The sequence below is a fragment of the Phytophthora ramorum genome (genome assembly GCF_020800215.1).
Source record: "Phytophthora ramorum isolate Pr-102 chromosome Unknown Phyram_PR-102_s0007, whole genome shotgun sequence".
NCBI lineage: Eukaryota > Oomycota > Peronosporomycetes > Peronosporales > Peronosporaceae > Phytophthora > Phytophthora ramorum.
In genome coordinates this window covers 1,940,166-1,961,185 of record NW_027150653.1, presented here as the reverse complement: position 1 = coordinate 1,961,185, position 21,020 = coordinate 1,940,166, and the positions used below count along the sequence as shown (strand labels likewise).

The following is a 21,020-nucleotide window of genomic DNA, read 5'->3' as shown; positions in this document are numbered from 1 at the left end:
CCCAGCACTTTCGGCTTCTGCTAGGCACTGTCGCCTCGTTGGTTACACCACGCGCGTCATCTGTAGCAATGGAGACACCCACCGTCCACCGAGGTCGTCATTCGAGCAGTTTTCCACTTCCAGTTGCCTTTACAGGCTGGCGTGTTGCCGAGCACGCAAGCCCCGGAACTCCGAAACATTTCGCTGCTTGGAGCCGTCGCGAGATCGTGCTCGCAGCTGTGTTTGCTAGCTGAGCTCGTCGAAGCACCAGTCATCAAGGGATCAGCCGGTTCACACAACCGATGACTGGCATTCCACACAACCCAAACAAACAGCACAAAGATTATTTGCAGTGATGGCACGATACCAAGCAAAAAAAGCTGAAGGGAAAATCGCCTTACTTAAAAAAATAACGGAGACAACAGACTTTCCAAATGCATTCTGCGATTCGGGCGTATCCGTCTACAGCTCGTCGTGCTCGTCGTCGTCGTCGTCGTAGTCCTCCTCGTCGTCCGGGGCAGCGCCGCCCTGGTACACCTTGGACATGATGGGGTTGACGAGCTTCTCGACCTCCTTCTGCTTCTCCTCGAAGTCCTCCTTGTCAGCCTCCTGGTTGTCCTCCAGCCAGTCCATGGCGTCCTGCACGGCCGTCAGGACCGTGTCCTTGTCGTCCTCGTCGATCTTGTCCTCGAGTTTCTCCTCGACGTTGTTCTTGAGGCTGTATAGGTAGCCCTCCAAAGCATTGCGGCCGTCGATGCGGTCCTTGACCTTCTTGTCCTCGTCGGCGAACTCCGCGGCCTCCTGGACCATGCGGTCGATCTCCTCCTGCGACAGACGGCCCTTCTCGGCAGTGATCGTGATCGTCTCGGCCTTGCCCGTGCCCTTGTCCTCAGCGGACACCTGCAGGATACCGTTGGCGTCAATCTCGAACGTCACCTCAATCTGGGGCACACCACGCGGGGCGGGCGGCAGGCCAGTGAGCTCGAACTTGCCCAGAAGACGGTTGTCCTTGGTCATGGCACGCTCGCCCTCGAACACCTGGATAAGCACAGCGGGCTGGTTGTCCTGGTAGGTCGAGAAGGTCTGCGACTTCTTGGTCGGGATCACAGTGTTGCGGTTAATGAGCTTGGTCATGACGCCACCCACAGTCTCAATACCCTGGGACAGAGGCACCACATCGATCAGAAGCACGTCCTTGGTCAGGTCGTCCTGCTCGCCACCCAGGATACCGCCCTGCACAGCAGCACCGTAGGCAACAGCCTCGTCGGGGTTCACACCGCGCGAGGGCTCTTTGCCGTTGAAGTAGTCCTTGATCAGCTGCTGCACCTTGGGGATACGGGTCGAACCGCCCACCAGCACAATCTCGTCCACCTCCGACTTCTTGAGGTCTGCGTCCTTCATGACCCTCTCGACGGGGCCGAGCGTCTTCTTGAACAGGTCCTCGTTAAGTTTCTCGAAACGGGCGCGGCTCAGAGACTCGGTGAAGTCCTCGCCGTCCAGCAGCGACTCGATCTCAAGACGCGCCTGGGCCTGGGCCGACAGGGCGCGCTTGACACGCTCCGCCTCGCGACGCAGCTTCTGCAGCGCACGCTTGTCCGAGGCCACGTCGAGGTTCTTGTCCTTCTTCCACTTCTTAATGAAGTACTGCATGATACGCTGGTCGAAGTCTTCGCCGCCCAGGTGCGTGTCGCCGTTGGTGGCCAGCACCTCGAACACGCCACCGTCGATGGCCAGCAGCGTCACATCGAAGGTGCCACCACCCAGGTCAAACACCAGCACGTTCTTCTCGCCCTGTGCCTTCTTGTCAATGCCGTAGGCAATGGCAGCGGCCGTGGGCTCGTTGATGATGCGCTGCACCGTGAGTCCAGCGATGGTGCCGGCGTCCTTGGTAGCCTGACGCTGGGCGTCGTTGAAGTAGGCGGGCACCGTCACGACGGCGTCGAATACCTCGCGGCCGATGTATCCCTCCGAGATCTGCTTCATCTTGGTGAGCACCATGGCCGAGACCTCCTCGGGCGCGAACTCGCGCTTCTCGCCCTTGACCTCAACCTGGATGAAAGGCTTGCCGTCCTTGTTGATGATCTCGTACGGCAGCAGCTTCTTGTCGGACTGCACCGACTTGTCGTTGTACTTGCGACCAATGAGGCGCTTGACGTCGAACAGCGTCTTCTCCGGGTTGATGGTGGCCTGGTTCTTCGCGCCGTCGCCGATCAGGCGCTCGTCGTTCGAGTCCCACGCGACGTACGAGGGCGTGATACGGTTGCCCTGGTCGTTGGCGATGATCTCCACCTTCTGGTCCTTGTAGATGCCCACGCACGAGTAGGTCGTGCCCAGGTCGATGCCGATCACGGGTCCGCGGGCCTCTTCGGCCGACACGGCGCCAACGAAGGCCGCCGCCGCCATGACGAGGATCTTGGACAGGTTCATCCCTTCTCTCTTCTCGTTGCAAGGCGAAAACGATAATGACCAGCTTCGGGTGCAACGCGTGGAACTCAAAGATCGAAGACCACGTGGCCGGGCGCGGGTTTTCTAGAAAACGGGTTCGAGAAACCCGCGCAGAAGCCACTTGGTCTTGGTATGCATCATACAAGAACCAAGTGACCGACTGCCACGCGTCGAGGAACCCACTAAGTACGAAGATATGCGACGACACACTTGCCGGCCACGAGAATGGGGTCAAGCCCCGACGAAGGCGGCACGAACGAGCGTGTGGGGCGTACTGCACAACGGCAGTGGCAGGGCATATGCGCTGCGCTGCTGACAATGGGTGGACTTGAAGGCGACGTTATAAGCCACGTGCCTCCAGAACGATGTTCGTACTTAGTCGAGGGCAACATCCACGTGGCAACCACCGACCGAGTTCCGCGTGGCGACATGATGCCAGCAGCAACGATTTGCAGTAAATAGGCAAACGACAGCAACGATCTGCCACTGCAGGAAACAAATAAACTGAGGTGGCATGGACAAGAGCAAACGACTTGCTGGTAAAGCGCTAGTCGAGCTGTAGAGAGTAGACAATGAAATCATGTTGAGGGCGTTCTGGCGCAATCGAGTTACGAACAGCAACACTGCACGGGGAAAGGGAGACCAACGATGCACGGGATGGCACCGACGTGCCAAGTGGGTGTAGCGTGCAATGCCATGCTTCTCGTAGAGGAAGGAAGACTCGTGCATGACCGCAGTTGCTTGTCTAATGAAAGACTAAAAGTGGCTACACCTAGGGAAGCGCTTCTTGAGACGCACACTTCCACACACGTGGCAGAAAGCGGTTGCACTTGAATCACCCTTCAACACCTGGAGAATACGATTGTGGCTGTCAACTCCATCACCAGAAGAAAACGATTGTGTGTATCAGCATGCCCAACGGGTCGCTTGCAGTAAGTTACCAGCGCTTATTTCCTTTGCTCATGCTTATCAAAAATAGCATTTCTCTGTTCAATTTGAACTGCTTGAAGCTCGCATCGCGAATGGACCCGTCCACTGTGTCCCGAGACTGCGAAGTCTGCACGGAAGCCCTTACGAATCCTGACTCCAAGAACCGCCAATCTGTCTCGTTCTCAAAATACAAACTAACACCAACGTAATATGTCGACTATGGCAAAACCTTCAGACCTGAAGGTTTTGTGCTGGAGTTCAGATAAGCAGCACTGCGGATCTCCCCTAAGACTAATGCCTCCGCTGCCCATTCGGTGAGCACCGGGTCCCATTACGACCGAGGCGCACAAGATTCGCCACCGTACACGTATTTGAGCTTGCTAGGGGTGATCGGAAAGATCAAGACCATTCGACCGAAGCTCACACTGCCCACTGCTGAGCCACGAACGCGACTACTATTCGCACAGTGATCGTAGCGCAAAGAAGAGCTTGCGCGTCGCCATGGCTTACAGTATCGACGGATTGCGGCTGACATTCGACTATCAAACACAGCACGACATCACTTGCACGAGCGCCTGCAGCACAAAGAGGACACTTGTTATACGTACTATACCTAGTCAATTTTTCTACTCTCGACGAAGGAACTTGCCAAGCGTGCAATGTCGGAAAGGAGTGCTCGAACAAAGTCTGTTACAGCTAGCTCGCGAGATCGTTCATAACGTCCTGGTAACGGACAAGTTTTATGCACGAGGAGGGGCATTCTCAGCGAGCTCTTCAGCCAGTCTCACTTCTGCGTCAGCGCAGGTCCCTCGACAAGCTCCTTCTCGTCCCAAGATGGAAGTGGTGGTGCTCGGCTGCGGGCCGTCGTCGTCGGTGCCGTCCATGCGCTGCGTGTTGAGTCAGAACTGCGCCGTGTGTCTCGAGGCGCACACCAACCCGGATTCCAAAAACCGTCGACTGAACCCGAGTCTGCTGGTGCGGAACCTGAAAACGGACACCAATGTGCTCATTGACTGTGGCAAGACGTTCCGCGAGGCGGCACTGCGGATCTTCCCCAACGTCGGCGTCTCGGCGGTTCACGCGCTAGTTCTGACCCATGACCACGCGGACGCACTGCTGGGCATGGACGACCTGCGCGAAGTTCAAGCCCATGTAGAGACGGTTGACCCCGTGACGAAGGAGCTGTACAAGATCCCACCGGAGGCCATGAAGGTGCACTGCAGCGAGCCCACGAGTCATGATGTAATCGCCAAGTTTCCGTACTTGATTGACAACGAACCCCCTTTCCCGACTGGTGAGACTGCGCCGAAACCATTTCGTTGGACCGCCAAGCTTCAAATTGACGCTTTCAACGCCTGGGAGCCGTTCGAGGCCTGTGGCATGAAGTTCCTTCCTTTCCCAGTGATCCATGGCGCGGGGTACACGTCGTTCGGCTTTGAATTTGGCTACGAAGTCGGTGCAAGGTTCGTCTACATCTCAGACGTGAGCGAAATCCCAGAAGACACCCGGACGTTCCTCAACGATGATAGCAAACCCCCCATCGATGTGCTGCTGATCGACGCGTTGTACCTAGAGAAATATCACAGCACGCACATGAACGTGCAGAAAGTGATGGAGGAAATCGCCACCATCCACCCGAAGCGTACGCTGCTGACAGGAATGAGCCACGACTTCGACTACCCGAAGCACAGCGTCGAATTACCGAAAATGGGCGACGAGAAGGGTCTGAACATCGAAATGACCTACGACGGACTGCGTATTGCTTTCTCTTGATCATGTTACACAATCAATATACTCGAGGAGCGATACTTTGCGGTGTCATGGGGCCAGCCATGCTATCATCACGGAATTTGTGTCACGAATAGCGCAAAACTTCCTATTTCATCTTTCTGTTGTGTTTCTCAAGTGAGATTAATCCTCTTCATGATCAAAGGTTGACTTGTCGGCACGCTATCGATCCCTTTAAACCAAGGGGCTTCAACGTGGTCTCACTTTGACTTTTGCATTCAACCTCGCAGACATCTGTCGTGATACTTGGCTGCGGGACTTCATCGTCCGCGCCATCTATGCGTTGCAAGTGCTGCGATGTCTGCCGAGAAGCTCAAGCGAATCCAGGCTCCAAGAACCGCCGTCTTAACCCCAGTCTACTCGTTCGCCACCTTGAAACCATCGCTAGCGTACTCGTCGACTGCGGCAAAACGTTCAGGGAAACAGCTCTGCGGATCATCCCTAAGATCGGCGTCTCCGCTGTCCACTCGATGGTGCTCACCCACAACCACGCAGACGCTTGTCTGGGCATGGACGACTTACGTGAGGTGCAACCTATAGTGGAGATCCTGGATCCGATCGCGAACGAGGTGTGCAAGATTCCTCCGGAGTCTATGAAAGTGCACTGCTGTGAAGACACAAGTCGAGGTGACATTGCAAAGTTCCCATACTTGATGGAAAATACGACTGAAGCTCAACCAAGACACATTTTCGTTGGACGGCCAAACTTCGACTGGAAGTTGTTGAGCCATGAGAACCATTCAACGCTTGTGGCATGGAGCTTCTTCCCATTCCAGTGATCCACGGGATTGGCTACACTTCATTCGATGAGCTCGGTGCAACGTTCGTTTACATTTATGAGTTTCCAGTGAAGACTCGAGCGTACCTCAACGACGCCAGCAAATCACGTATCGACATAGTGATGATTGACGCGCTGTATTTGGACAAGTGCAATAGTGCACACGAACTTAATTCAAGCGCTCAAGAAGATCGAGACAATTTGCCCAAAGCGTACGCTTCTCACTGGCATGAGCCACGAATTGGATTACTTCTCCTATGACAAGTTAGTGAAGCAGATTCGTAACGAGAAGGGTCTCAGCATCGAAATGCCCTGCGATGGATTGCGTTTTGCGTTTCCTTGAGCAAAGTTAATGACAGTCTTGCTCCAATGTTCTCAGGCTCGCTTGAGGTTGCCAACCTGTAGTGCGTCTATCCAATCATTTCGGTGAGTGGAGCATCAGCATCAGTGGCTATTGGCTCCAACGCTTCACTATTCAAGCCAACCTCATTCTTGGTTTCCGTAGCGGTAGATGGTGGGGGAAAAAACAAGCCTGCTTCACGCATGATCTCGTCAAAGCCTTCTATTTCCTTGCTCACGACACTCGCGGCACTGAGAGCAGCGGCCGACGGGACAGGGAAGAGACGATGAAAGCATTTGATAAGGTATGGCACGAGATCCGCGCGAATAACCTGCACGCACCCCCACAGTTAGATTTTTTCAATTAACTATAAGTGATTTACATGCAGTTGATATCCGTACCTCATTCATTGCACGAACTGAGTCAGTAAGAGCCGCTGACCTGGCATTTCTCGGAGTCGTGGTTGAGTTATCAGAATTGTTTTCACCAGCCGGGGAGTGCAAGTCCAGCCCGTTTTCCTCCACAAAATCAGCAATCGTGAGCAACATCGTTCCAATCGCACTTTGGTACTTCTTTCCAAGACGATTCTGCAGCGATGAGATTGAGCACAGTCTCAATTCGTTGAGCGAAGATAGCAGCGCATTAGTAAACTCAGCCAGCAGCGGGAACGACATCAGGCACCGCGGGGGTGAATAATCTTCTCCATCAGACAAGGTAGCAGATACACGCGAGGCAAAAGGGAAGTTGCTACCACCTCCATTCGCAGAAGAACGGTACGATGCGATCACAATGGGTGTCTTTGAGGATGCCGAGAACGAAGAACCGCTCGACGCTGATACTGAGTGTGCATTCAGATTCTCTTGGAACTCACGACAAGCTGATCTCCAGTACTCTGTCATCAAATTCAGCACGTGATCCTCAAAGTACACGACGAGCACAGCACGAAAGTCTACGCCAACACGACCCAACGACCCTCCAAAGAACAGACTCTGCTCTAGAATTGTCGCGATTGAGCTAAAATCATCGATCTTCGGAAGTTGCCTGCACCCAGCAGAAAACAGTCCAACAAAAATCAGCTCGTGATACCACAAAAGTACAGCACGCACAAGAGCTTGATTGCGTACTTCATGAGAATGTGGATGAAGTTTGCGACTGTCGTCGTCGCCCAGCGACAGAGCGGTGGGTCCACTTTGCCGGCAACATTCTATCATGAATGAGACGGTGATGAGTCGTGACCATTTTCTAAGGGTCGTAGCAATAGTGAGACGGCGAGGGAAAAGGTTGACTTACCTCACTGCCGAAGATCGCCGAATACTGAGTAATCATGTCAAACCAACTCGTTCTCTTGATGTCGATAACTTGGATAATCTGCACGTAGTAATACAGTAATCAGCGAAGTGCACCACCCAGTCTCCCATATTGACCACGGTGGCAGACGTACATATTGATACGGTTCAGAAGTCGAAATGCCTCGACTCAAGGTCGACAACCACACATTCCTGCAGGAGAGGAACTCCTCCTTGAGCTGCTTCTCGTACTCCAACGACCCCACAGCTGCCGCTGCATTTCTTTCAATAAGAGCATCAAGACGTCGCAGATACCCTACAACCCGTACACACAGCGCCAACTGCAGATCCTCGCGCAGCTTTTGGAGCAATTTTTCGCGCATGATGCTGGTCATCTCCGCCACCTCCCGCACCAGACAGTCAATCACCACGTTGCGTGAAGCTTCAGCATTTTCGTCCGCTTGGAACGTCTCATTGGCGAACTGAATCGCATCCAGCGCCGAGTCAAACAACTCGTTGTGAATGCACGCCTCCAGAAGCTGAGGGATCTCCAGCAGCTCCGTTAGCTGCCCAACCCATGTACAATAATTGTATTATTAGCAACTTGCAATAATTGACAATAATTGCGCATGGCGACGAACCTGCAAGTAGTGCTCAAAGACAAACTGGATGTCGCCGTGCTTGGCCACCACGTCTGCCACCTCCTTCTGGAAATTGGAGCAATATTCCTGAAGCTCCGGGATGGCCGCTTCGATCTTGGTGGTCTCCTCCTTGAGCTCCGCTAGCTGTAGAGCACAACATACAGTTATTGTATTGGAAATGAGTGGAAAATGTAGTGGATTCGCTTTGTTTGTTGAACGCACGTCATCCTTGACGATGGCTGCGCACTGGTTGCTCTGGATGAAGACGTGGTAGTTCTTGAGCACGAGATTGCGCAACTGCTCCGCCGTGTTGTCCGCCTGGATCTGCAGGCGCCACGGCTCCTTCTTGAGCTCCTCGAGCGACCACGTCTTGAGCGACGCCAGCATCGCAATGAAGAAATCGGCTTTGAGGGGATTATGTACGAGACACCATCGGCTCACCTTGCAGCCATTGCTTTGACGCCGCGAATTACTCGGCCTGCAACCGCGTTCCGGCGATTCTCACAGATATAATCTCTTCGTGTGAGCTTTGTTCCCAATTCTAGCTACGACAATCTTGGTTGGCGGTAGCACTGAAGCCAATGCAGGCTTTTGACGCCTACTAGTACGCGCGAATGTCTTCGCGAATCGACCGTGTCACACCAAGTGTCGTTGCAGAGTTATGACCACCTCTTGGCCTCAGATTAGAGCTGATGATGGTATGCGCGGCAATATGGACTTGGACGGGGCCTGGCGTGGAGAAAGTTGCCACGGCTGGCAAACCGTGGTTTTACAAGATTGAGTGTTGTGGGATGCATGTGTACCTGCATCGACAGAGCATCCGGCATTCGAGCAAGCAACGCCTCAAGCAACAGCGTCTTGGTGCTGTATGGAAAGGCACTCAAGCACGATCTTCTGGTGCAACAGGTTGAAGCAAAAGTTCAACTTTTTGCCCTAGCCCTCGTTTTACGTGTCACTTTCAACCATACTGAAGCCCAGATTGCGAGTTCAGCAACCTTATCTGGCGATCTCCAGCGGCTTGAAACGCAACAACAGTCGTTATTTCCTCGGGGCTGGGCAGGAAGGAGTGTGTAGCCTCGCCGTCGTCACGCTCGCGGCTGCGCGGCCAATTTCCCAATCGTGGCGAGATCCCCACAATCGATTTCGCCCCGAAAGCAGCAGACCGCGCTCCTCCCCACCCCGTACCACAATGCTGACCCGCAACATCTCAGTGGCCTCGCGCTCCTTGGCCTCTATCAGCCGCCGCCACTTTGCTGCCACAGCGGCTTCCACTAACGCCAAGCGCGTGAACGGAGCTCAAGGCCATGAAGCCATGCAGCAAGGCCAGTTAACCTACGTTCCCCTGGGCTCTGACGGCCGTTTCTACATCGAGCAGCTGTAAGACGGATCCTATGATACTCGCCCAATACACGTACCACAGGCAGCTCTTATTGACATGTTGTGGCTGTGCATTTCAACAGGAACGAACACTGGCGCTCGGCAGTGGCAGGCCAGAACTTCAAGGGGGACGATGTCATCGGCTCGGCTCCTGGTAACTTGGTATGGCGCGAAATAAGATGCTGATTGATACGATAAGCTGTGATGACTCACTCCAGTGTGGTATCTTGGCTGTTACAGTACACAAAGGCGACTCGGTTCACGGTGCAGATCACGCCACACAAGCACATGGACTTCACGGGCGGACTGGAGTTCGTGAACCATAGTTGCAACCCCAACACGCGCATCGACATGGCTGAGAACGAGGCCAAGGTCTCGTTCGTGGCCATCAAGCCGATCTCCAAGGGCGAGCACCTGACCTTTGACTACTCCACAAGCGAGTGGGACATGGACGAGAAGTTCGATTGCCGTTGCGGCGCTCCGAACTGCCGCGGACACATCGGCGGCGCCAAGTACCTCAACGACGACGAAGTGAACGCGCGTTTGCCGTACTTCACCTCGAGCGTGTTGCGCCAGTTGCTGGACCGCAAGCTTAGCAACTAACATTAATTTTAAGTTGAAGCGAGTTGGCCCCGCCCAAAGCGCTACGGTATTTCTCGATGTTGCCATAAGCTTAGCTTCTGATGTGTTCCATCAAAACTTGTAAAACCCTGATGACGACGCAAAAGCACTACAAAGGTTGTCATAACGATGACGGCTAATGTAGTTTTTTACGATCGTGTGGTGCTGGGAGGATACGTTTCAGGGTTAGCTGTTAGCGCTGTCTTCCACTGCTCAAGCGTGTCGATCACGCCAGTGAACACCTGCTTGTCTTCAAGGCGCACCCGAACAGCAAATGACAGTCGTGGGTTTGACTCGGTCTCCGATTCTGCCAAAATTGCCTCGTCCTCCTCGAGTCTGTATTGTTTCAGTTGCATCAGTAAAAATAATCAATACGTTAGAATAATAACGCAGCCACTAAGGCGGGAAATATTAATGCACGTACGTCGTCGGGTAGTTAGCCAACTTTCGGCGGCACGTGTTCTGCAAGTTTTCATACACTGCCAATTCGTTGCGAATGCTGAGAATGGATGACTCAAATGCCTGTTAGAAAGAAAGAAAAAACGACAAAAATACTGATCAGATCTCGATTACGTCGATCGGTGATATGCATACCTTCTTGTACTGGCGAATTTCTTGCTCATTCATCAAGATCACTCGCAGAGTGGCCAGCAAGCGCTCGTCGACATTATTTCTGGAAAGGGTCCCACAGAAATCGTACGTCTGCTGATTGGTGAGCTTGTTCGAGTCGAGAACAGTCTGTTTCAGCTTCAGGTAAGGATCGGTGGGCGGAATCTTCATCCAAAAGTCCACTGCTCGACGAGAGTTTTCCTGGGCAACAAACCCATACGAATACAGCAGCTTCGCATTCGAGTATTGACCGTAACTGATTTGCAATGAACATCCGGCCGCCATGCTCTTTGATACATGTTGTGTCATCATCTGGTTCTCCTCATCGAACGAAATAAAATCGTCCAGTGGGTTCAACAAGCTCACATCGTGATTAAACATATCCATCGCTGGACACAGCACGCGAAAGTAGGTCTGGCCCTTGCTCACACCAAATGCTCGACTCCAAATAACGCTCATAGCCCACATGTAATCTTCAAGTGTCAGCGTGGGCAGTGACGCGAAAACCTCTGGGAAATCCTCCGCCACAGCTTGGTGAATGTCCCCAAAGTCCCTTTCGAGATGCTGCTTCATCAGTTGAGTAAGTAGAAGCACATTCGTTCCTTTGAGCTCGTTCAGCTCTTGTTCCGACCAAAAGGCAGGCAAGTCGAACGTGGTCGGCAGTGATGCAATGAACGGCGCGAAGAACGAGTCTTTGCCCTTGCTGCGCTCGTGCATCAAGTGCAGCGCCAGCACCTCGTCCGCAGGGATCTGTGGGTATTTCTGCAGCACGGGTGCAAGATCTGATTGGGCCGCCGACTCGGTGTTCATGGTCAGCTTGAATGGCACTTGGAGCGTCACTTGACCGCTCTGGAGCAGCTGCTTGGCGAACACGCCGTGGCCTTCGAGCTTACCCAGGTATCGAATGTCCAGTAAGCTGTCAGTGACTCCATGGGCCTCGAGCCACTCCAGCAACGCCGTCACGACAACAGGAGAGCTCATTTCAAAGTGGCTGGATGTGAAATCGATATCATTTTCTACAGTTCGCATAGACCTATAAATTATCAGAAGATTCCGGTGGTCGCAAGCGCGTCAGCAAGTGTTCTCACGGCAGGCCGGCGCCACTCAACAGGTCGCTGAGTATCATGCCTGTGATCCTCTGCTGCAGCTCTTGATCTTGCTGGATCTGCAGTGAGGACAGGATGGAGGTGCTCTTGGCGCGGGAGATTGGCGTACGTGGCAACAGTCCCGACTGAGGGGGACGGGCTGCAGTGGAGAGCGCCTCAGTTGTCCGGCTGAGCTCCGATTGAACTCTGGATACGATGCTGCTCACGTTGGACGCCACGCAGTTCTGTGACAGCAGTATATCCCCGGTGAGCCCACCATCGGTCTCTGAATCGTCTGAAAGCAACTTCAGTTGCCGCTCTAGCTCGCGCTCGGACTGCTCTCGGATCGCTAGTAATTCATCAACTTCAGCTTGGATGTGTCGATAAATCACTGCGAGCACCGAGGCGTCATCGAGAGTGGATGAAGATTGTTGAGTCGAGCTGAAGCAATTACGAGCGACATCTTCAATAGTCTTGAAGAGAGCACGCGCTGTGGATGAAGCTCCTCCGACCTCGAAAGTGTCAAACCTCGGAAGCCGGATCTGTTCACATTTATTGACGAGTAAGTTAGCAAAAAAGTAACCATCCGATGTGGTAAATTTGGCGTCACCAAACGTACCTCTCCATTTACGATTTCAAGCTTTCCCGTAATGCGATCCACTAGGTCACGATCCCTTACTCTTGGGTCCTGGATGGATGCGTGCCTCGCTGACCCTTGAGGCAGTTTGACTGGAGGAGAAGGTCCAATAGATTTAGCAGCGTATTGTGGACTGCTCTTAGCTGGGTCTGCGGGTTCTTGGAGAGACCAAAGGCGTAGCTCCGAGCTCAAGGTTTCATCGAAGATAATGGTAAAGATGGCATCCCCCCAACGCTCGCTCTGCATTACCTTCTCAGAGCAATAGCTTGGTTTCTGAGACACCTCAGGTGCATATATCGCTGCGATTTCTTGCTCCACATCATTTTCGACACTTGATACCAGAACACGTGCCGATTCATCGATACTTGCGTCATAGCCAAAGTCATCCCAAGAACCTTGCGCAAGCTCTTCAATTGGTGGAAAATCACCAGGTATTTCAACATCGTCTTCAAGACGGTGATTTTTGTTGGGGCCTTTCTCACTGACAGAGGAAAGTTGTGGTTCATTGACTACGTTGTCGTCAATTTTTTTCTCCTCTGGGGCACCATCACTGGGGCCTTCGCTATGCGTATCAATTTTGGTCGATGATGCGACGAGAACGGTCTCAGATGTCTGCTTCACACTCCAACCCGTTGTATAGCGGGAATCAAGACTTTCACTTCCGACTTCGTTTGCTGGACTGTCAAGATCGCTAAAGGATGAAGCCGGGGGGACATCCTCCATGCGTGACAACCTTAGCTTTTCTGGACCATGGAGCTCTCGATCATCTGGCTGACTTTGGACTTTTCTTCTATAGATTATCGATGCCACAATGTCTAAGAGACACACAGCACAACACATACGTGAGCGCATCAAACACACACATATCTTTTTCATAGAGTCGTACCTTCTTCCAGCGTCTTGAAGAAGCCAGCATACAACAAGGAAGCTACACGCTCTGCAACAGCTTCGTCTGGAGAATCTACAGATTGATGAGCTTTGTGGAACGGTGACGTGTCATCCTTATCGACAGCGACCCCAGCTTCGGTTGAATCTAACACATCGATCTCTACTGCATGCTCATGGTCTTCTCTTGACCCTTCATTGCATCTCCTTTTATCGTGAGCTCCTTCATCTTCGGTCGTCGTATCCTCTAAAGGTGTCCGAGACCCCGATTTAGAACTTGTAAAAGTGTTAGCAACATGATCGACCACACTTGTTGATTCGTTCATGTGTTCCTCATTTCGCTGCAGAGATCCTGTGATAGAAGAGTCTTCAAACGTTTCATAGTCAGCACAATTGTTGTCGAGGAGTTCTACCATTTCATCCGACTCCTGACTTCTTATCTCATCTGCTGGCTGCAAGTCGACGGTTTCTGCAACTTCCACGAAATCGAAGTCGATCAGTAGGTCGATTGTTGACAACTCTGCTTGCATTTCTAACACAGCGTCTGCAATTTCGACATACGCGTATTCAGTGAGTAAATCGCTACCTTGCTGTAGGCTAGATAACGAAGAATCCACGTTATAATTTCCCAACCCAGGTCCTTGTCGATCGGTACTCGTTTGTTGAATCACAACATTGCCTTCCTCTTCCTGAGAAATGGGAGGATGTACACCAGAAATGATAGTGTCATTAGCCCCTGGTGCCCGAACGTCGTCATCCCGGGTAATTAAAGTAAAGCTCTTGTTATCATCTTTTGAATTGTCATCATCAGATTGACTAGACGCGATGCCATCCTGGTCTTTCGTGGGTGAGTGTGCTGGTGCCAATTTCCCTTCAACATTCCCTTTTTCGTTTTTTTCATTCAGCGCACAAAGGGATTCTTCCGTCTGTGTCCGTATGCCGTTCTCCTCAACTTCTGATTCACTGCGATCACGCTTGCCAGCATTAGTGCGTTGAACGACTGCTATGGATAATACCGGTACGGCTACTATTGGCACATCAACGTAGGAATTGATTGGCTCGACAGCCTCAATGTAGGTGTACCCGTAAAGCAAACCGCCATCTCTCACTCCAATTCGACCAGAATTAGCAGTGGATAGTGATAAATCTGCTCGGGAACAGTTTTGACGTTCATCTACTTGGACCTTCTCGACATAATCAAATCCAAGCAGCAAATCTCGTACTGACTCATAAACTTGTTGCTGTTCACCCTGTTCCTGCTTCACTTTATCAGCCTCATAGTTAGTAGACTCATCGTTTTTGTTACTGTCAGCACAACTTCCATGTTGCTCTTCTTCAAACGACTCAACTTCATATTCTTCATCGGATCCATCTACTGAAGGTTTGTCCAAAATATTCTTCTTTCCAAAAAGCTTACTCATTATTGAAGATGCAGGAGCATTTTGGGGATTCATCGGTAAATCATCACTTAACCCATTTCCATCAGTAACAATAGCAGCCCTGGTATCTTGGCCGATTGCTGCTTTTAGAATAGGACACGTCTGCTGCAATGCAATCTGATCGCTTTCAGCTACTTCAATATCGATAATGACTGTGGTCTTTCGCGCAGCAGTATCTTCACCCATCGAGACAAAGTCGTCTTCATATTGTTCCACTTCCTCCTTCATATACTGTGATATGCCTTCGTCTTCGACTTCCTCTCTGGTTACCTCTGACGAATCGGACAGCTTGCTAGGTTTACTACTTCCGTCAGTAACCGCCAAGTGCTCAGAAAGAGTTGACCTCGACTCGGCAATTTCGCCACCCTCCTCGTTTTTTGTTTCGCTGACGACACCCCCACGGACACTTTCAGGATCGGACGCAAACTTATATTTGTACTCTTCAGCATGGCGCGTTGAAATACTTGTTTCTGCATCAATGTGGGTCGAAGTTTTGACTGGTGCTAGATGGAAAGAGGAAAATACGATAGCAGGAGATTGTGAAGTACTAGTACTTCTGCGCTCTGAGTAAATGTCATCACCTTTTCCACTCTCGCTCGTATGCCTCATAACATTTGGCCAATCTAGTGAGAGAGACCTAAATATAAGTAGATCTTGATAATATCGCGCAGTTGACGCAGCCTTCAGGCTTTCAATATTAGCCTTTTCCGCGAAAAACGCAATCGTCAAGGTCTCTTTGCGTATCTTCAATTCGTGAACTGTTCGTAAGTCCGACTGGTTGTTTCCACCAGCTTTCTCAAGATGCTTTTCTTCATGATGGAATTTTCGTTCAATAGTTTGTAAGCGAAGGTTGAGCAGCGATTCTTCGGCTTGCTTGCGCCGCTCAAGATCAATGAGATATGCTGCTGTAATGTTATCCGCGGTCTCCGAAGCGGTCAGCTCCGGATTGTCTAGCGGACGAAAAGAAGCTTCAATTTGATCAGGTACTTCAATCTTCAGGTCATGAGTGTCTGTCAATGGCCTCCTAAGAAACGACTTCGTGGTACTCCTTGAATCACTCCGAGACGCCTCTTCAAATTCAGCAGAATAATGAACACTTTCCTCATTTTCACTGTCAATATCATCTTCTTTCTGGCCAACCTCCCCTTCGATGTCTTCACCATATCCATTGTTGTGAATGCTCCCAGATGCTTCTACATGTAGTTCATCCTCAATATTTTCTTCAACAGTAGCTTTGTGGTGGATTTGACCGCGCACCTCTCTCATTTTGGGGGACGACGCCTCAAAATCGTCTTCGTAGTCCATAGATGCTGACGCGTCGCCATTGTTTTCGCGAGCTTCGTTGGGGTGATTTTCGTTCATCTCATCATCAATAGTCGATTCCACTACACTTGCCAGCACACTTGCATCAGCCTCCTCTTCGATGTCTTCACCATATCCATTGTTGTGAATGCTCCCAGATGCTTCTACATGTAGTTCATCCTCAATATTTTCTTCAACAGTAGCTTTGTGGTGGATTTGACCGCGCACCTCTCTCATTTTGGGGGACGACGCCTCAAAATCGTCTTCGTAGTCCATAGATGCTGACGCGTCGCCATTGTTTTCGCGAGCTTCGTTGGGGTGATTTTCGTTCATCTCATCATCAATAGTCGATTCCACTACACTTGCCAGCACACTTGCATCAGCCTCCTCTTCGATGTCTTCACCATATCCATTGTTGTGAATGCTCCCAGATGCTTCTACATGTAGTTCATCCTCAATATTTTCTTCAACAGTAGCTTTGTGGTGGATTTGACCGCGCACCTCTCTCATTTTGGGGGACGACGCCTCAAAATCGTCTTCGTAGTCCATAGATGCTGACGCGTCGCCATTGTTTTCGCGAGCTTCGTTGGGGTGATTTTCGTTCATCTCATCATCAATAGTCGATTCCACTACACTTGCCAGCACACTTGCATCAGCCTCCTCTTCGATGTCTTCACCATATCCATTGTTGTGAATGCTCCCAGATGCTTCTACATGTAGTTCATCCTCAATATTTTCTTCAACAGTAGCTTTGTGGTGGATTTGACCGCGCACCTCTCTCATTTTGGGGGACGACGCCTCAAAATCGTCTTCGTAGTCCATAGATGCTGACGCGTCGCCATTGTTTTCGCGAGCTTCGTTGGGGTGATTTTCGTTCATCTCATCATCAATAGTCGATTCCACTACACTTGCCAGCACACTTGCATCAGCCTCCTCTTCGATGTCTTCACCATATCCATTGTTGTGAATGCTCCCAGATGCTTCTACATGTAGTTCATCCTCAATATTTTCTTCAACAGTAGCTTTGTGGTGGATTTGACCGCGCACCTCTCTCATTTTGGGGGACGACGCCTCAAAATCGTCTTCGTAGTCCATAGATGCTGACGCGTCGCCATTGTTTTCGCGAGCTTCGTTGGGGTGATTTTCGTTCATCTCATCATCAATAGTCGATTCCACTACACTTGCCAGCACACTTGCATCAGCCTCCTCTTCGATGTCTTCACCATATCCATTGTTGTGAATGCTCCCAGATGCTTCTACATGTAGTTCATCCTCAATATTTTCTTCAACAGTAGCTTTGTGGTGGATTTGACCGCGCACCTCTCTCATTTTGGGGGACGACGCCTCAAAATCGTCTTCGTAGTCCATAGATGCTGACGCGTCGCCATTGTTTTCGCGAGCTTCGTTGGGGTGATTTTCGTTCATCTCATCATCAATAGTCGATTCCACTACACTTGCCAGCACACTTGCATCAGCCTCCTCTTCGATGTCTTCACCATATCCATTGTTGTGAATGCTCCCAGATGCTTCTACATGTAGTTCATCCTCAATATTTTCTTCAACAGTAGCTTTGTGGTGGATTTGACCGCGCACCTCTCTCATTTTGGGGGACGACGCCTCAAAATCGTCTTCGTAGTCCATAGATGCTGACGCGTCGCCATTGTTTTCGCGAGCTTCGTTGGGGTGATTTTCGTTCATCTCATCATCAATAGTCGATTCCACTACACTTGCCAGCACACTTGCATCAGCCTCCTCTTCGATGTCTTCACCATATCCATTGTTGTGAATGCTCCCAGATGCTTCTACATGTAGTTCATCCTCAATATTTTCTTCAACAGTAGCTTTGTGGTGGATTTGACCGCGCACCTCTCTCATTTTGGGGGACGACGCCTCAAAATCGTCTTCGTAGTCCATAGATGCTGACGCGTCGCCATTGTTTTCGCGAGCTTCGTTGGGGTGATTTTCGTTCATCTCATCATCAATAGTCGATTCCACTACACTTGCCAGCACACTTGCATCAGCCTCCTCTTCGATGTCTTCACCATATCCATTGTTGTGAATGCTCCCAGATGCTTCTACATGTAGTTCATCCTCAATATTTTCTTCAACAGTAGCTTTGTGGTGGATTTGACCGCGCACCTCTCTCATTTTGGGGGACGACGCCTCAAAATCGTCTTCGTAGTCCATAGATGCTGACGCGTCGCCATTGTTTTCGCGAGCTTCGTTGGGGTGATTTTCGTTCATCTCATCATCAATAGTCGATTCCACTACACTTGCCAGCACACTTGCATCAGCCTCCTCTTCGATGTCTTCACCATATCCATTGTTGTGAATGCTCCCAGATGCTTCTACATGTAGTTCATCCTCAATATTTTCTTCAACAGTAGCTTTGTGGTGGATTTGACCGCGCACCTCTCTCATTTTGGGGGACGACGCCTCAAAATCGTCTTCGTAGTCCATAGATGCTGACGCGTCGCCATTGTTTTCGCGAGCTTCGTTGGGGTGATTTTCGTTCATCTCATCATCAATAGTCGATTCCACTACACTTGCCAGCACACTTGCATCAGCCTCCTCTTCGATGTCTTCACCATATCCATTGTTGTGAATGCTCCCAGATGCTTCTACATGTAGTTCATCCTCAATATTTTCTTCAACAGTAGCTTTGTGGTGGATTTGACCGCGCACCTCTCTCATTTTGGGGGACGACGCCTCAAAATCGTCTTCGTAGTCCATAGATGCTGACGCGTCGCCATTGTTTTCGCGAGCTTCGTTGGGGTGATTTTCGTTCATCTCATCATCAATAGTCGATTCCACTACACTTGCCAACATACTTGCACCAGCAAAGCTTTGCTCCACTATACTCGTTACCGTATACGATTCATCAAAGCTGTCTTTTACCTCTCTATGTGAAGGTAACGACTGAATTTCACTCTCATTTTCTTCCTCGATCTCGCGTGGATAATGTGCCGGTGATTCTTCATAGGATGGCACTTCAGAAGTGCTTTCGTTATCGCGAGTTTGCAACACTACTCGCACTTGACTCTCCTTTTCAAATGTCTCCTCGTATGAATCCTCATCCTCATCACTTGCGTATTCCAAATCGTTGTTGACATCGACAGCGGAAAAAGGTTCTTCTATTTTTCGCTCGGTTGCGTCATGCTGTACACCTGCATCAACAAGAAATAGGACGGGTGATGTAGACGTATCGACGAACAGCGCTGCAGAAGTCGCAGCATCTGCGCGTTGTGAGACTTCTGTCTGAACGCTACATTCACGTAAGCTGGCCAACCTCAGTTCTTGCTCCATCTGAGTTTTATTGGCTATTTGCTCCTGTTCCTCCGCCTGCCGAATGCTCTTCAGTTGTTGCAGCACCTCATGCATATCACCATCAAACTTCTTCTCCAACGTAGCGTGGTCCAGCGCAAGTTTATGAGTCGTAGCATTGTGCTCCATCTCTTCGTTAAAGGCATGCGCGAGCGTTATCGTTTCTGCTTGTACTGCTTCCAGCTCGTGAGCGTGCTCCATCGTCGATAACTGCATATGGGCCTCATGTATTGCTTCTTGATAATCCACAGCTGCCATGAGTCTCCTCGAGAGCGTTCTCGGAGAATGTATGCGAGGTGGACTATCGATGTGATCCGGCAGTTGCTCGTCGTCCTCACGAAGTCGGGATTCTCGTTGAGCAATGAGCTCTGATTTATCGATCTGAACGCGTGGTTTATAAAACTTCTCTTGACCAGGATGCTTTTCGAGCTCGTTGCCAGTAGATTCTGAAACCAATTTGTCCCAAAAAGCTGGGGACGAGAGCGAAACAGATACACCTTCTTGTTGCTGTATGTGTCGTTCGGTTTCATGATATTGCGCTTGCTGTCGTTCCAAATAAATTTGATGATCAGATTCATCTGTATGAAGGTCATCATCATCCAACAAATAGCCAACCTCCTCTTTTCCTCTGGCTCGTTCTTTTTCAACTTCATCAATTATTTCCTCCAACCGTTTGTACTGTGATGATTGCATCTCGTTCTCGTCGTCATAGTGTATGCCAATGTCACTTTCAGAACCATCTCCGACGCTATCCGAGTCCGCAACATTCAAAGAAGCCATAACCGCCTTTAGTGCCATATCCTTTCTGAGCAACTCTTGTTTTTCCGCTTCTATTCGCTTCTGCAACTCCTTCTCTTTCTCACGCTCCGACTTTTCACGTTGTTCGTAGAACAGCTTCTTTGCTTCTCGGTTTATAACACTCAAAGAATCGTCGGTCTCCCGGATAAGTCGCATCAAAGCTGCATCGGATTTGCTAGACCCACCGTCATGCTGAGCATGTCCGTGCGAAACAGCTCTACTTGTCGAGAAAAAAAATGTTTGTGACGTCGGCTCAATAACACGTTTATAGCCTCGATCTTGATCAGAATTAGAATCGGAAGCGCTTCGCATGCCCACTTCGCCCTCCTCTCGATAATATGGGATTTGTGCTTCATTCGTCACACCATCAACTACTGTAGCAGATTCAGACGAGTAGAGCCTATTTTTCAGTTGCTCGTTAAACGCCACTTCAAATACCCCCTCGATGCTTCCCTTCTCGTCGTCAGAATTTTCATTCGTTCGTGCACACAATTGGGCTCGTCGTAAAATTGTAGAAGATGGCGAAGGTGGTGACGCATCCGACGACAATGAACTTGAAGAGTTCGCTGAGACCGATCTTATGATGCGTTTTGGTTCAGAAACCGGTTCCACAGCTTTGTTTTGCTGCTGCCACCCCACCCCAATATTGTAAACGCCAATTGATCGAACGTCAATATCCCCGCCTTCATTGTCATCGTAAACTCCGTCATTATCTGATGCGATGATAAACTCCTCACTTTGCAGCATAACTTGCCG

At 50.6% G+C, this 21,020-nt stretch overlaps 6 protein-coding genes across 6 annotated transcripts; 2 read left to right on the top strand and 4 right to left on the bottom strand.

Moving 5' to 3' along the window:
• Positions 1-441: 441 nt before the first annotated feature.
• KRP23_8613 (Luminal-binding protein 5) lies at positions 442-2,406 on the bottom strand (the record flags this gene model as incomplete). The annotated part of the gene is made up of 1 exon (XM_067894073.1): positions 442-2,406. The coding sequence occupies one exon, from the start codon at positions 2,404-2,406 to the stop codon at positions 442-444; it is 1,965 nt and encodes a 654-aa protein (XP_067743542.1).
• A 1,782-nt stretch (positions 2,407-4,188) lies between these two features.
• Positions 4,189-5,127, top strand: KRP23_8612 (putative hydrolase; the record flags this gene model as incomplete). Its single annotated transcript, XM_067894072.1, has 1 exon — positions 4,189-5,127. One exon carries the CDS (start codon positions 4,189-4,191, stop codon positions 5,125-5,127), a length of 939 nt encoding a protein of 312 aa, XP_067743541.1.
• Positions 5,128-6,330: 1,203 nt separating this feature from the next.
• On the bottom strand, positions 6,331-8,574 carry KRP23_8611 (Conserved oligomeric Golgi complex subunit 8; the record flags this gene model as incomplete). Its single annotated transcript, XM_067894070.1, has 7 exons — positions 6,331-6,591; positions 6,662-7,301; positions 7,385-7,464; positions 7,551-7,628; positions 7,702-8,112; positions 8,188-8,331; positions 8,410-8,574. 7 exons carry the CDS (start codon positions 8,572-8,574, stop codon positions 6,331-6,333), a joined length of 1,779 nt encoding a protein of 592 aa, XP_067743540.1.
• An 802-nt stretch (positions 8,575-9,376) lies between these two features.
• On the top strand, positions 9,377-10,167 carry KRP23_8610 (Histone-lysine N-methyltransferase ASHH3; the record flags this gene model as incomplete). The annotated part of the gene is made up of 3 exons (XM_067894069.1): positions 9,377-9,564; positions 9,648-9,726; positions 9,805-10,167. 3 exons carry the CDS (start codon positions 9,377-9,379, stop codon positions 10,165-10,167), a joined length of 630 nt encoding a protein of 209 aa, XP_067743539.1.
• A 167-nt stretch (positions 10,168-10,334) lies between these two features.
• Positions 10,335-11,775, bottom strand: KRP23_8609 ([Fructose-bisphosphate aldolase]-lysine N-methyltransferase, chloroplastic; the record flags this gene model as incomplete). Its single annotated transcript, XM_067894068.1, has 3 exons — positions 10,335-10,521; positions 10,610-10,707; positions 10,780-11,775. 3 exons carry the CDS (start codon positions 11,773-11,775, stop codon positions 10,335-10,337), a joined length of 1,281 nt encoding a protein of 426 aa, XP_067743538.1.
• Positions 11,776-11,878: 103 nt separating this feature from the next.
• On the bottom strand, positions 11,879-19,667 carry KRP23_8608 (uncharacterized protein; the record flags this gene model as incomplete). The annotated part of the gene is made up of 5 exons (XM_067894067.1): positions 11,879-12,421; positions 12,499-13,331; positions 13,403-13,945; positions 14,939-15,071; positions 16,038-19,667. The coding sequence occupies 5 exons, from the start codon at positions 19,665-19,667 to the stop codon at positions 11,879-11,881; spliced, it is 5,682 nt and encodes a 1,893-aa protein (XP_067743537.1).
• Between the last annotated feature and the right edge of the window lie 1,353 nt (positions 19,668-21,020).